Source organism: Pipistrellus kuhlii, unplaced genomic scaffold (genome assembly GCF_014108245.1).
Source record: "Pipistrellus kuhlii isolate mPipKuh1 unplaced genomic scaffold, mPipKuh1.p scaffold_m20_p_11, whole genome shotgun sequence".
Taxonomy (NCBI): domain Eukaryota; kingdom Metazoa; phylum Chordata; class Mammalia; order Chiroptera; family Vespertilionidae; genus Pipistrellus; species Pipistrellus kuhlii.
In genome coordinates this window covers 20707252-20720676 of record NW_023425416.1, presented here as the reverse complement: position 1 = coordinate 20720676, position 13425 = coordinate 20707252, and the positions used below count along the sequence as shown (strand labels likewise).

The 13425-nt window shown below is 52.6% G+C and overlaps 1 protein-coding gene across 2 annotated transcripts in view; it reads right to left on the bottom strand.

Moving 5' to 3' along the window:
* Positions 1 to 265: 265 nt before the first annotated feature.
* The window catches only part of SLC6A1 (solute carrier family 6 member 1), a 44017-nt gene continuing 30857 nt past the window's right edge, over positions 266 to 13425 (bottom strand). For both annotated transcript variants that reach the window (XM_036431127.2, XM_036431126.2), the window contains exons 8-16: positions 11391 to 11525; positions 10829 to 10932; positions 10421 to 10545; positions 8893 to 9005; positions 8395 to 8526; positions 6792 to 6894; positions 5497 to 5597; positions 4472 to 4639; positions 266 to 2580 (exon numbers count right to left, since the gene is read on the bottom strand). In XM_036431127.2, the coding sequence (XP_036287020.1) occupies positions 2476 to 2580; positions 4472 to 4639; positions 5497 to 5597; positions 6792 to 6894; positions 8395 to 8526; positions 8893 to 9005; positions 10421 to 10545; positions 10829 to 10932; positions 11391 to 11525 (1086 nt within the window). In that variant the 3' untranslated portion in view covers positions 266 to 2475. The remainder of the gene's footprint in view (positions 2581 to 4471; positions 4640 to 5496; positions 5598 to 6791; positions 6895 to 8394; positions 8527 to 8892; positions 9006 to 10420; positions 10546 to 10828; positions 10933 to 11390; positions 11526 to 13425) is intronic.

Below are 13425 nucleotides of genomic sequence, written 5' to 3'. Positions count from 1 at the left end.
GGGTTTAGACCTTTATTTAGTAGACCACATTAAAATTTTCTAAAACAGTGAGAATACTCCCTTTTGTAGCACAGAGACATGTTTTAGCTACACATTCCAAGACTTTTTGGAAGTCCAGCTCTATTTCCCTGAATTGTGAGCCCCAACCTCCCTCCCCTCTCTCTCTGTTGAGGAAAAATAACATTCTCTGTGTGTGTGTTTAGTCTGATTAAAGAGGCAACTGTGCCCCCACCCCCAAGAATTCAATGTCTGACATTGTAGACATATCATAGAACCTTTATTATTTTTCCTCTAAATTCTTAGAAATGTACATAATGTCCGTGCTCCAGTTATGACACCATTTATAGACATTTAAAATGCATCTCCATTTATAAATATTTTACATTTGGTCCATAGAACAGATCATCTTACTAAATAACACTGTAATTATTTTAAAACAGGCTCTGTATATAGTTTGAATATGTTTATATTACATATATATTTTTTATATATAGAGATAGATTTACTTGGTGTTCTGAGAATAAATCCTTATTGCAAAAAAAAAAAAAAAAGCATATATGATAATACAATATCTCCCCCCCCCCAGGGCAAATACTAAAAAAAAAAAATGTTACACATATTCACAGTTCTCACAGTAATTGTACGACACGTAATATTGTGCTATAGAAGTAGGTTTGGATGGAAATCAGTTAGGGGATTTCTTGCCAAACGTCTCACTTAGATTTGCTTACGAACATGAAATACACTGTATTGTCTTAAAAAGACTTGGTCTTAGTCTCACACCAAAGAAGAACGAAGAGGAAGTTGGAGGAATTCCTGCCCTTATTCTAAAGGGATTCACTCAGGATGGGAGTGGGAGCATGATACACAGTGAAGGGTTCCGTCCGGTCTAAACCCTATGCAATAGAACAATACCTATGCAGGTTGATCACGGAGTCACCGGCTGGCATTTGGGATGCCTTAGCAATGAGTCTATTTTACAGATGATCTCGGGAACAGGCTTTAGATTTCCTACACGATATCAAACAAGACCCTACATACCATGAGGGAGGATGAGAGAGAGAGAGAGTGTGTGTGTGTGTGTGTGTGTGTGTGTGTGTACACGTGCTGTGCGTTTTCTCTACAATAATGTGCTTAATATGCTGAGGGTAACACCTTATTGCAAGGACTGATATGCTGGTCACTGTCACATGAGAATGACAAGAGATTTAAGAACCCACAGTCACAGTTATTTACCATAGTTATCAAAGATTAGTTGTAAAACACAGTTTGTGAGCTATAACTAGTGAAGGAGCTACAGGGCACCACGGACGATTGGCTACTTGGGAACCCATCTTCCTGGCAACAAGAAACACTGAGTCACTGGGGTTTGCAAGGAACTGTCTCCACCCGACGTGCCGATTTGCCATCACCACGAAGCCCATTCCGGAAAGGAACAAAATCGACTTCCCAGGAAAGCAGCTTTAGTCTCGGAAGCACTTTGGAGGTGGGTGGGGACGGGGGTGGGGATGAACACCGGCGCCTCCGTTGGTGGCTGGGTAGATTTTAGTGGCAGTGAGTGGGCTCCCACTGAGGAGTTTCAGAGAAGGAGAGGGGGCCTCAGCTTTGAAGAATTGGGGTGGTAGTGAGGGAGGAGCTAGTTCTAAAAAGGTACCTGGATCCATGTGGACTCAGGGGTGGGACTTGGCCTTGATTTCCCCCACAGCTGCTCTGTGCTCTATAACCTAAGAGAAACGGGGGCTTCGGTTAGGGAACATCCCCAGCAGGACGGTAGACGCCCCCCTGGAATGGTGGCCAGAGAATTAATTGTGCTTGTGGCAGTTCCCAATAGGCAGGGCCAGGGGCAGCCAGCACGGCCTGGCGAGGAGCGGGCAGGAAGGCCTAGCCCCCGAGATGATCCCTCCGCCGGCGGCTGGGAAGAAGGACCCGGCGGAGGTCCTTGGGGCTCGTGTTAAGGTCAGCTGCCTCGGGAAGGAGGAAACCAGACCCGGAGAGAGAGCTCCGAGGGCTCCCTGCTACGTAAGAGCGAGCTCTCCCTAGAAATCTCTGTGATACAAAATGCCCTTTCGTGTGTGTACAGAGCGGCCTTCCGACGGGAACGAGCTCCTGCAAAGTCCAAGGTAACAGTCGTGGGTTTCGGCAGTAAGAGGACAGTCAGGGAGACGACTAAAAAGCCAGGAGCGTGCAGCCTCGCCGATCACGCTCGCTGGCGGGGATAAAAGTGACACCTACCGCGGCAGTCACAGATGCCCTCTGCGTGGTGCTGATGGGCCCAGATTAAAAAGGTCACCGGCCGGCAGGTGCCGGAGCTGATAGAGCATTTCTGCCCGAGGCAGGACCCGGCAGGGGTGAGACCGCCCCCCGCCTCCCCCCGCTGCGCAGTGATGGAGTCCGGACGCGCCACTCGAGGTAGGTGGTATCTGCAGACATCAAGTGGTGGTCCTGCTCGGCCGGGTGGGGGGCGAGAGCGTCCCCCTAGATGTAGGCCTCCTTGCTGGCGGAGCCGCTGGCCTGGGGCTGCTCGGGGCCGTTCTCCGGGCGCACGATGTCTTCGCTAGGCTGGATCATGACCTGAATGCGCTGTGGGCACCGGGGAGAATTCGGGCTGAGGCGGAAGGAGACTGGCTCTCTGTTCCCCCTTCTTTTCAAGTCTGTCCTGTCTGCTCTGCCTTCAAGCTGTGCCCAGACTCTGGCCGAGTCTCCACATCCTCCACACCCTCCACGCACACCTCCTCTCACCTGGGTTATAGCAATAACCCCCCAGGGCCCTCCTCGTCCATCCCTGACTATCACCCCCTTAGTTCTAGTCTCAGCACAGCGGCTGGGAGGCAGTCATGTTAGAGATCGGATCCCTCCTCAGGATGCAACAATGGCTCCCATTTCCCCAGAGTCCTGTTAAGGCCCCATATGATCTGGGCCCTGTTATCTCAGACGGCTACGTCCTCCCCTCATCCCCTCACTCACTTCCTCCTGCCACGCTGGCCTCCTCCCTGCTCCTCACACACCGGGCATACACCTGCCCGGGGCCTTTGCACTTGCTGTACCATCCGGTACATCCTTCCTTTCCGACAGTGACACCGCGCGGTGTCCACCTCCGTTAGGTCCTGGCTCAGGGTCATCCCCTCAGTGAGGCCTTGCCCAGCACTCCCTAAACGCCCTCCTATGTTGGGTTTCTCCATAATACTCCTCCCCATCTAATTCGCTTTTGATTTGTTATTTGATGATATTCCTCTCCTAGCATATGAGCTCTGAAAGGATGAGATTTTTGCCTGTCTTGTTCCATGCCGTGTCCCCAATCCTGACAGTAATGTCTGGCCTCTGGTGGATGCCCGATACATATTCTCGGGACGTGTGACTCTCCCACCACCTTCTCCCTGCACAGCCTGCAGTCCTGCCTTATCAACTAACACGCCGCCTTCAGAGGCACCTCGCTGCCCTTTCCCACCGGCGCCCTCGCACAGGCTGTGCTCTCCTCCGCAAAGGAGCCCTGGCTTCCTCCGGGGCTCATGGAGAACAACGGGAAATGAAAACTCCAACGCGGAGCTGGATGAAAGGGCTGCAGGCCCCAGCTCCGCCAGGAATGGGTAAGCGGCTTCCTCAAGTGGCCCAGTTTCTCCCCCTGTGACTAACGGAGGCTCCCAGCAGCTCCAGGGACTGCACACAGCCCTCCACCCCCTTCTCTGGGCTGCAGACCCCACCCTCCTTCTAGCGAGGACATCTTGGTGGGAAACAGGGTGGAGAGCTGTGGCCTCCACAGCCTGATTCTCCCCCCTTCCTCAGCAAAATAGCCTCAGCCCACACTGGCTCCATTCCTGCCTCTAGTACCCGTTGCCTCCAGCACGGACGGCCGTGAAGAACTTGATACCGAAGAGCTGGCATGGCCCTCACGTGCTAGTGAGCCGCTGCTAGGGAAACACCCCTTAGAGCTCTGCCTTCCCTGAGGGTAAGACCGTGCTTCCTCTTTACCAAGCTCACAAATGAGGCCTCGAGGACGCCCTCAACACGTCTGATTCCACCCTTCATTTGCTCCGAACTCTCGATGGCTCCCCATTACCCTTAGGATAAAGTCCAAAGCTCTCGTTGTGATCTTCAAAGCCCTCCATGATCTGGCCAGACCTTAAATTCCCATCCTTATCTCCGATCACCCCCTGCACCCCTCCTCACTCTACCCTCCGGCCACAGTGAGAAGTCTGTACCTGTGGGCCTTGCACATGCTCCCCCGTCTTCTAGGAACAATCTTCTGCTTCTGTTTCTAACTCTGGCTCATGCTCAGCTCTCCCCTCTCTCAGGAGGCCTTCCCTCACCTTCCTCCACCCATTTCCCCGATTTACCCCAATCACGGCACCTCTAACACTCCACTGTCACTGGCTATTGATCTGTCCACTAGACCGTGAGCTCCACAAGGGTAGGGCTATGCCCAGCACAGTGAGGGACAGGGACCGATGACGCAAAGGGTGAAGAAGAGGCTTACCTGCTTCAGGGAGCCCTTCAGGGTGAGGAACATGTAGACCATGTACCCCGGGATGAGGACCATGGAGGACAGAGCCATGAGCCAGCCCACGCCCTGGCCCCACTTGGGGAAAACATAGCTCCCCATGGTGAGAGGAGTCATCTGCACAGCGCTGAAAAGGAACACACCCTGGAGGGGGGGGGGGCAGTAGGTCACACATATTGGTCAACCAAGGTCCCTCTTTAGATCCTGCAGCTGACAGGTCCACTCCCCCACCACCACCCTAAGGCTAGGACTCTGCCCTCAAGGCCACTTCCGGTTCATAAGAAGCCTTGGTGCAAGCCTTTGTGCTCTGGGAGCACCAATGGCAAAAGGAGACACTTCCATGACAACCAATAGAAAAGAGCACCCCTCCTGGGAAAGCCCGTATGAAAAGGGCACACCCTCTGGAAGGACCAATGGAAAAAGGCGACTCCTCTGAGAGGACTGACAGAAACAGCATCCCTTCCTCCACGTTCACCAGCGTGGCAAGCAGGACAGTTGGATGTCAGTCGCCATTCGCCATTGGCTGGGCGCCTTTGTTCAAGACACAACTTGTGTAATGGCCCCAGCTTCCCGACCACCCAAGGACGTGGGGCTTCCCCCTCCAAGGCCTGCTCATGCCTCCCCTCCCCCCTGCAGAAGGGGAATGGGAGGTGCTGAGAATGAGAAGCCTCCCTGTATGAATAGTTTGGGCTCCAGAATCAGGCCGATGAGGTTTGAGTGCAGCGCCCACACGATGGGGGGTGCTGGCTGGGGGAGCGCTGGGTCCCCAGGAGTAAGATGGGGCACTGATGTCTATTTGTCTGAGGATCGCAGGGATGATGTAATGTGTCTGGCATCATACAGAGAGCAAAACAGATGCTCAACAAATGGCAGGCAGTGCTATCATTAGGGAACAGGGGCCTGGGGCCTCTTCCATCCACCTCTGCCTCCAGAAGTTTCTCTCGGGACCCAGGGCCTAGTCTGTGCTCATCCTAGCAGGGCTGGCCGGGTGTTGTCCTTACCGCCACAATGATCGGGGTGAAGAAGGACCAGCAGAGCTTCCACCAGATGCAGGGCCTGAAGCCCACCATCTCTTGGATGTTGTCATAAAATCGGTTGACACCTGTGACGTGTGGAGCAAAAGCAGGACGGAGGGATGGATGAGTTGTGGGTGTTACAGGCTAAACGCAATCTGTCCCTTTCTCACAGTGTGACCATACACAAGTCACCCAACCTTTCTGGGCCTCAGTTCCCTCATCTGTAACGTGGGGCTAATGCTCTGAGGGGTGCTCAATATCTAATTAATCAATAATCAAATCCCCACAGCAAGTAGGCAGTGTGGGAAAGCAAATCACCCGAACATGAAAATATCTACCCAAAATTGGATATGCTTACAAAACGTGTCCCCATCATTCTTAATGCCCCCCCAGGCATCATCGGTCCCAGCCATTCCTGCAAAGCCTTACTGGGCCAGGATGGTTTTCCCTGTTGATCTGATGCTATCAGCAACTGGTGATAGATTGCAAAGAAGAACGGCAGGACTTATGTGCATACATATGAGCCTAACCAGTGGTCCAGGACAATAGGGGGGTGGGGGATTAGAATGGGGGTTGAGGACAAATATGTAATACCTTAATCAATAAAGAAATAAAAAAAATTAAAAAAAGAACGGAAAATCCTGGAAAGACCCACAGATGCCATAAAGTAATGCTGGGCACTGCTCCAATTATAAGCAAACTCACTGACAAGGAGGATCTGATAGCACGAGGCCAGATAGAGTTGAGGAAAGGGGAGGTAAAGTGGCAAGAAAGACACAATGATTATCAGGTACGAAGAGGGGCCCCGGAGGACATTTCTCTCAAACATGTCGCCTTGCCGTGATCATCAAAGAGCAGGGAAGGATATGCTTGGACTACCATGCAGTTGGTCTGGAAACTTAGGCCACAAAACCAACCCATAAAGCCATCATTTCCTTCATTCTTTGTTCTAGGATCGTGCGTACTTTTAACTGTAGAATTTTTCGTAGTCTTGATTTCCCTTTTCTAGATAAAAATCTCAAACAAACCATTTTATCCCCAAATTTACAAAGACATCGTGGCTTCCCGTGTTAAATGATTTTATTCAACTGTTCTTCTTATGGTAGCTTCTAAACAGGGGACCTCCTGTGGTAACACCACCGAGTTGTGAGAACTAAACACATGAATGTATGGAAGGGGCCTGGTGTTCAAGTTGTACTGGTTGAATGGTAACTGAAGACAGGAATGATGAATGAATGAGTGAATGAATGAATGACAGGGGGAGGAGGGCTGATGCTCACCGTAAAACCAGGAGATGGAGACACATTCAAAGAACACGAGGAACAGCAGGCTCATGCCACTGGCAGAGTAGTAATCAAAAAGCTTGAAGACATAAATGCCCCCCTGCGGGAGCAGAAACGTGAGCGTGAGGCCACTTCCAGGGACCCGTGCATTCAGCTCACAATCAACCTGGGCCTTGCAGTCTGAGGAGGCTGGGCTTGGGCTACACCGCAGCAAGGCGGGTGTGGGTGTGGATTCTCTGGGATTGGGCAGAAAATGTGCAAACGTGCGGGGCATGGAGGGACGTGCCCCGTTTCTGGTAATGCTGGAGGACAGACGAGGGGCCATCTGTCCACAATGCTGAGTCAGTCAAGTCCCTCCCCTGCTCAAAACCTCCCATTATTGAATAAGACAATAATATAATACATAAATAGGTAGAAAGATAAAAAAATAAAATAATACAATAAAATCCAGTGCCTTGGCCTTCAAGGTCCTGGCATGATCTCTGGATCTACATCCCCCACTTAGCCCCTCACCCCCTCTGCCCCACCACACTGCTCCTCCAGCTCACCGTGCCCATTCCCACCTCAGGGCCTTTGCACCTGCTGTGCTTGCTTCCCCTAGCTATGTCTCCCCCAGATGGATCTTCCTCTCATTTGAGTTTCAGGAACTGCCCCTGACTACTTTGTTGAGGTAGCATCTTCCCCGTCCCTGTTCGTCATTCTCTGGTCCACTATCCTCCTTTCTTCGTGGCACTTAATGATCTAATGTGTGTGCCAGTCTTATCCAAGAGAGCTGATGCTGTCTGTCAGGTTAACTCCTGAATCTTCAATGTCACCCCGGGGCCCGCAGTCGGTGTTCATCAATTATGAAAGAATGAATCAGCAATAATTCTAGGTCTGAACTGTATGTGAATCCAGGGGTGGTTTTGTGGATCATAAATCAGACCTACGGGCTGAACTCATGGCTTTAGGGCCATTTATACTTATTGTACAATTCATCAGTGATATCCCTGTCTTCTGAGTAGACTGAGGGGGGGCTTGAATGCAGACAGCCTTGCTCATTAATATCCGGGGGGGGGGGGGGGGGCGGACAACAAGTAGAAATGAAAGGGAAGGCCCAACTAACTCCGCCTGGACTCTGCTGTTAAATTTTTTAAAATCCTCACCCGAGGACTTTTTTATTGAATATCCGAACTGAGGATCAAACCCACAACCTAGGTGTGTGCCTGACTGAGAATCAAGCCTGCAACTTTTTGGTGTACGGGACCATACTCCAACCAACTAACCCACGCAGCCAAGATTCTTTAATCTTTTCGAGTCTTTTAAAACTCAGCCCCTGCATCCTCTTCTCCAGGAAGGGGACCGGTGCCCTAGGCCAGGTGAGGGGCTATATTCTCTAGCTCCGCCCATCATTTCGGCATCATTGTCTGTGTCTCCCATCAACCCAGGAGCCCCTTAAGGGAAGGGACCCCACCTTACTCCGTGCAGTGTGTGCTGGGCTTGGCACGGAGAAGGTACTCAACGAACGGGGTTTGGCGGGTAAAGTGGGCTAAGACAGAGGGCCTGGGAGCGGCCCTGGGGCGGGCAGCACCAGAGGTGTGCGGGGGCTGACTGCCCTTACCTGAGTGATGTTAGAGAGGCCGATCAGGTAGGAGACGACGCAGACGGCAGCGATGAAGAGCTCCCTGCGGTTGCGGAGGAGTGTGGGGTACTCGTCCACCAGGGCGGTAATGAAGCCCTCCACCGTGCAGAACTTCGGGGGGAACAGGGGTCAGCCACCCGCGGAGGGCCCAGCCCCAGCCCCAGCCCCAGCCCACCCAAAGCCTGACGGCGGGAGACGGGAGAGCCCAGCAGCATCAAGACAGCAGGGCCAGCTGAGCCCCGATCCAGGCCCGATCTGCCTCTGCCTCTGCCTCCGAGCGTCCGCTTCCCCATCTCCAAAGTGGGGAAGGTGGCTGAGCTGGTCCCTGGAGTTTTATGTGATGGGACAGCCTAGGGGTCTGAAACTCCAGGCCATCTCCTCGGGGGGCCGAGGGCAGTGGCCTCCCCTTGCTGCTTCCTCCCAGATGGGCAAGGCGGGGGGAGGGGCTCCTCCAGGCGCCAGGGAGGCCACCCTCACCTGGCTGTCAATGCCCAGCATCAGCAGCATCGAGAAGAAGAGAATGGACCAGAGCGGAGAGATGGGCAGCTGGGTCACTGCCTCTGGGTACGCCAGGAAGGCCAGCCCGGGGCCTGCGGGGAGAGAGGATAAAAAGTAGAAATAAAAGGTACCAAGCACCTACACCATGTTCAGTACACATCCACTTTTTATTAAAAAAAAAAATATTTTATTGAGTTTTTACAGAGAGGAAAGGAGAGGGATAGAGAGCTAGAAACATCGAGGAGATACATCGACCAGCTGCCTCTTGCACATCCCCTACTGGGGATGTGCTCGCAACCAAGGTATATATGCCCTTGACCGGAATCGAACCTGGGACCTTCCAGTCCACAGGCCAATGCTCTATCCACTGAGCCAAACCGGTTTCGGCCGCACCCACTCTCTAAGGTCCATTTCGTCTTCCAAGCAACCTTGTGAGTGAGTGTCGCCGGCCCCCTCTTCTACCTGAGGAAGGAGGGTGTGCGTGGTGGGGAGGCCGCAGGGTGGGTCCACAGTCCAGGGGACCAGTGGGGGGGGATGAGGACCCGCGCCGGCCTGGCCAGCGATGGGGGTGGTGCAGGGGCAGAGAGGTGACCAGATGGAGGCACAGGAAGTAGGATGGCCAGGTCCGGGCCTTGGCGGGTTTGCAAGTGAAGGTGAGGACAGGGGACGGAGTGATGCCCGGCTCTGTTCCGGGCACTGGCCGGCAGAACCCTTTGCTGTAACGGGGAGCACAGGGGAGGGGAAAACTTGAGGAGGTCAGTGTGGGGGTGTTGTGTTTGGAGTGTCTGGGGGTGGGGAGATGATCAGGCGACCAGGAGAACCTTGGCAGGAAAAGAACGGAGACTGTAACCGTCCTGGGGTCTGGCTCCGGGAAGAGGGGTGGTGGCGGTGGGTTCCAGAGAAATGAGGCGGTGGCTGCCCAAGTGGGGGAGATTAGGGCCTCGGGGGAGAACGTTCCTTTCAGCATAACCCACGGTGCTTCTCCTTCCTGAGCCTCTGGGCCGCCGCTGTACACACAGCGGGTCCATGTTCGCTGCTTTCCTGAGCAGGGAAGAGAGCGGCTGCCTAGGGTTTCCGTTGGGCCCCCTGCCTGTCTGCGTGGAGCACAGAAGGGGCACAGCCACTTGGTGAGAACGTTTCTGGAACCGGGACAAATGCATGGACGTGGGTGCTTTGTGTCCTGATGGTGAACATGTCTGGAGTTGGACCAAAGTTTACACCTTGAGGGCAAGCGTGAGTCTTCTCCCTCCGATGCCCAGGATTGGGCTAGATATGTGCCAGTCGGGCCAAGCTCTGCCATCAGCCAGGTCTGGGCTCCACTGCAAAGCCCTACCACCTCCCTAGCTCCCCAGGGTCAGGACGATCCAGGGACACAGCCCACGTGAATGCTCAGCGCGCTGCCTGGCACACAGTGACCTCCGTGCCAGTGGGCGAAGGTGGTGATGACACGACCGACCGCCAACGCCAGCCCCTCCCTCTCCGGAGCCCCGGCCCTGTGGGTGCTGACCTGAGGCGGCCACATCCGCAATGGACCGCTTGGTGACGTGGGCCATGAAGCCCACGATGGAGAAGATGACAAATCCCGCGAACATGCTGGTGCACGAGTTGATGCAGCAGACGATTATCGAGTCCCTGCGAGGGAGGGAAGGCACCGTCAGCGAGGACGGGTGGCAGGATGGTGAGCAAGGAGGCCCTGGCTAGCAAAGGGCACGGGGGCAAGAGGACCTGTCAGCGGGGCTAAAGGGCTGGGGGGTCCACACCCATCACCACCACCACCTCCGGAGGGAGTGGAACAGAAGGAGTGGCCAGAGGGACTGGCTCTGAGAAAGACAGAGCTAACAGAGGGGAAAGGCCTGAGGCGCGGCCGGCCCAGGAGGGCTGCGGCCCCGGAGGAGGTGCTCCTGTGCACGGGCACCTGTAGACGTTGTTGCGGAAACTGTTGTAGCTCCCGAGAGCGATCAGGGATCCCAGGCCCAGCCCATAGGAGAAGAAGATCTGAGTGGCAGCATCCAGCCACACCTACAGGCAGAATGAGAAAAAACAGTCAGAATTTATCATCATAAAGTCGCCATGCTGCAGGGCCGCTTACACACGCTAACCAGCTCTTCCTGGCAACCATCCCAGTTTACGTAGAAGGGCCAGAAAGCTGCAGTGACGTGTCGTAACGCTGGTCACCTGTGGCTCGGGACTCAGGTGTGCACTTAACGCCGTGGTCGGCAAACGGCGGCTCGCGAGCCACATGCAGCTCTTTGGCCCCTTGAGTTGTGGCTCTTCCACAAACTATACTACAGCCTGTGCGAGTCTAGTTTGAAGAAGTGGCGTAAGAAGAAGTTTACGTTTTAAAAAAATTAGGCTCTCAAAAGAAATTTCAATCGTTGTACTGCTGATAGTTGGCTCTGTGGACTAATGAGTTTGCCGACCACTGACTTAACCGAACGGGCGCCTTCCGGTACCGCTGGGCCGGGAGGACCACTCACCTCGGAGTCGGACAGCTTGTGGAAGTTGGGTGTGATGTAGAACAGGATGCCATCCCCGGCCCCCGGCAGGGTCACTCCACGGAAGAACAGGATGATCAGCATGATGTAGGGATATGTGGCTGAGAAGTAGACCACCTGCGAGCAAAGTGGGTGATATGGGGTGATATGGTCACCCCCACCCCCAGCACACCTATGCCTCCTCCTTTTCCACTCGCATTCTCTATACCTGCTGTGGCTCTGGGCGTGGTTCTAGTTCTCTTCCTCCAGGAAGCCTTCCTGGATTCCTAACATGCTCTGCTTGGCCTCTTTTCTGCAGCTCTTCCTGGAGTCTGAACCAACCAGCCCAGTGCCCGAATTTTCCCTTCCCCTATCCCTCTGATTTCTGTTTAAATTAAAAATAATACTTGTGGTGACAGGAAAAATTTAAAAATCACATAGGAACACACAGTTCCTGTCAGCAGCCTCTAGAAGGTAAGCTACATGAAAGACAGGGCTTGTCTTGTTCACATCTCTGTTGTCCCAGTGCCTAGAACAGTCCATGGTACATAGTGGACACTTGATAAATGCCACACCAATGCACTGATGCATGGAGTTTAATGTGTGACTGTTCCCCTTTTGAGACTTTCCTTTGCATATAGGATCACATTTTCTTACAAAACGATGTCCTTGCCTTTTCATTTAACATGCTTAAAATTAAAAAAAAGTACATACAGCTTTGTTTCTTGTTTTATTTACTAAAAATTGTTTTATTGTCTCAGAACAATGTAATCTTTTGATTATACAAAATAGTCCTTCAGGAGACTCCAACATCCATTGAGGTCACTTCCAAGTTTATGTCAATCTTAATTCTACTTCATTGGGTACCCCTGAATATAAAACTATTTTTGTCTACAAAAATAGGCAAGTTATACTAAACATTACTGCAACTTGTACTAAAAAATGATATTTGTCTTTGGAAAAATTTCTAGAAGAATTACTGAGAAAAAAAAATAAGTTTCTCAAAGGCTTTTAACTCGTGTCGCCTAATTACCTTCCAGAAATTGAACTTTGCCCAGCATCAGAGAGAGCACCTTCCCTGGGTATAATCACCTTAAAAATTACTTCTTGCCAAATTAATCATCAAAAAGCGGAGATTACATTTCTTTGCTCAGTGGTGTGAGAGAGCAATTTTCAAGTTCAATGACCTTTATTAGCGTCATGCTCAGCATACATTGTGCTTTGGGTTAGTTTCATCTCCCCGAGTTCACTCTGAGATGCTTCAGGGTTAGAAAAGGCGGCCACAGTCCCATAGCAAAACCACTGTACTTGGAAGTAGGAAAAGGGAGTCAGAACTGTCTGTGTGATAGTGGGTCAATTTCTTATCCTCCCTACGCCTCTCTGTTTTCTTGTCTGGAAAATGGGTACAATCAACATTGCTGGTCAGAACGTTTGGTTGCATGAGGACTTACAACATGCTTAATATTTGCTGCTAGGTCTTGCAGTGCAATGTGTCTCCCATGTTCAGCATGGAGCTAGGTACACAGGAAGTGCTCAGTGCATGTGCACCGATGGACTGGTTGGCTCACTCAAAAGACGTAGTGAGGGAGGCCCTCCCTCTGTCCCCGAGAAGTAGCCAGTCTTCTCATGTAGCAGGAACTCCAGATACCCCCCAAAAGTGATTATAACTGATGTCATGCATTGGGTGCCTACCGTGTGCTAGGCATATGCTACCCACTCTGTATACAGATTATCTCCCTCAGGTCTTTTTAACAACCCTGTAATGACCATTATGTGACCACGTCACAGATGAGGAGACTAAGGCTCGGAGAAGGGAACTGACGTGCCCAGGAGCACACAGTGGGGCACCAGGGGACGAGGCCCCTACATTCCTCTGCTTCTAGAAGCTGGGCCTAGAGACGCCTGTGGCCCCTCCTCCCTGTGCAGCCAGGGACAGGGCAGAGCTGCTGAAACCAGCCTTGAATGTGAGAACCTGTTGGGCCCAAAGGTCCCACCAGACCAAACGGGGCAGTTTTCCATCAGCTGTGCCCATGCCCAA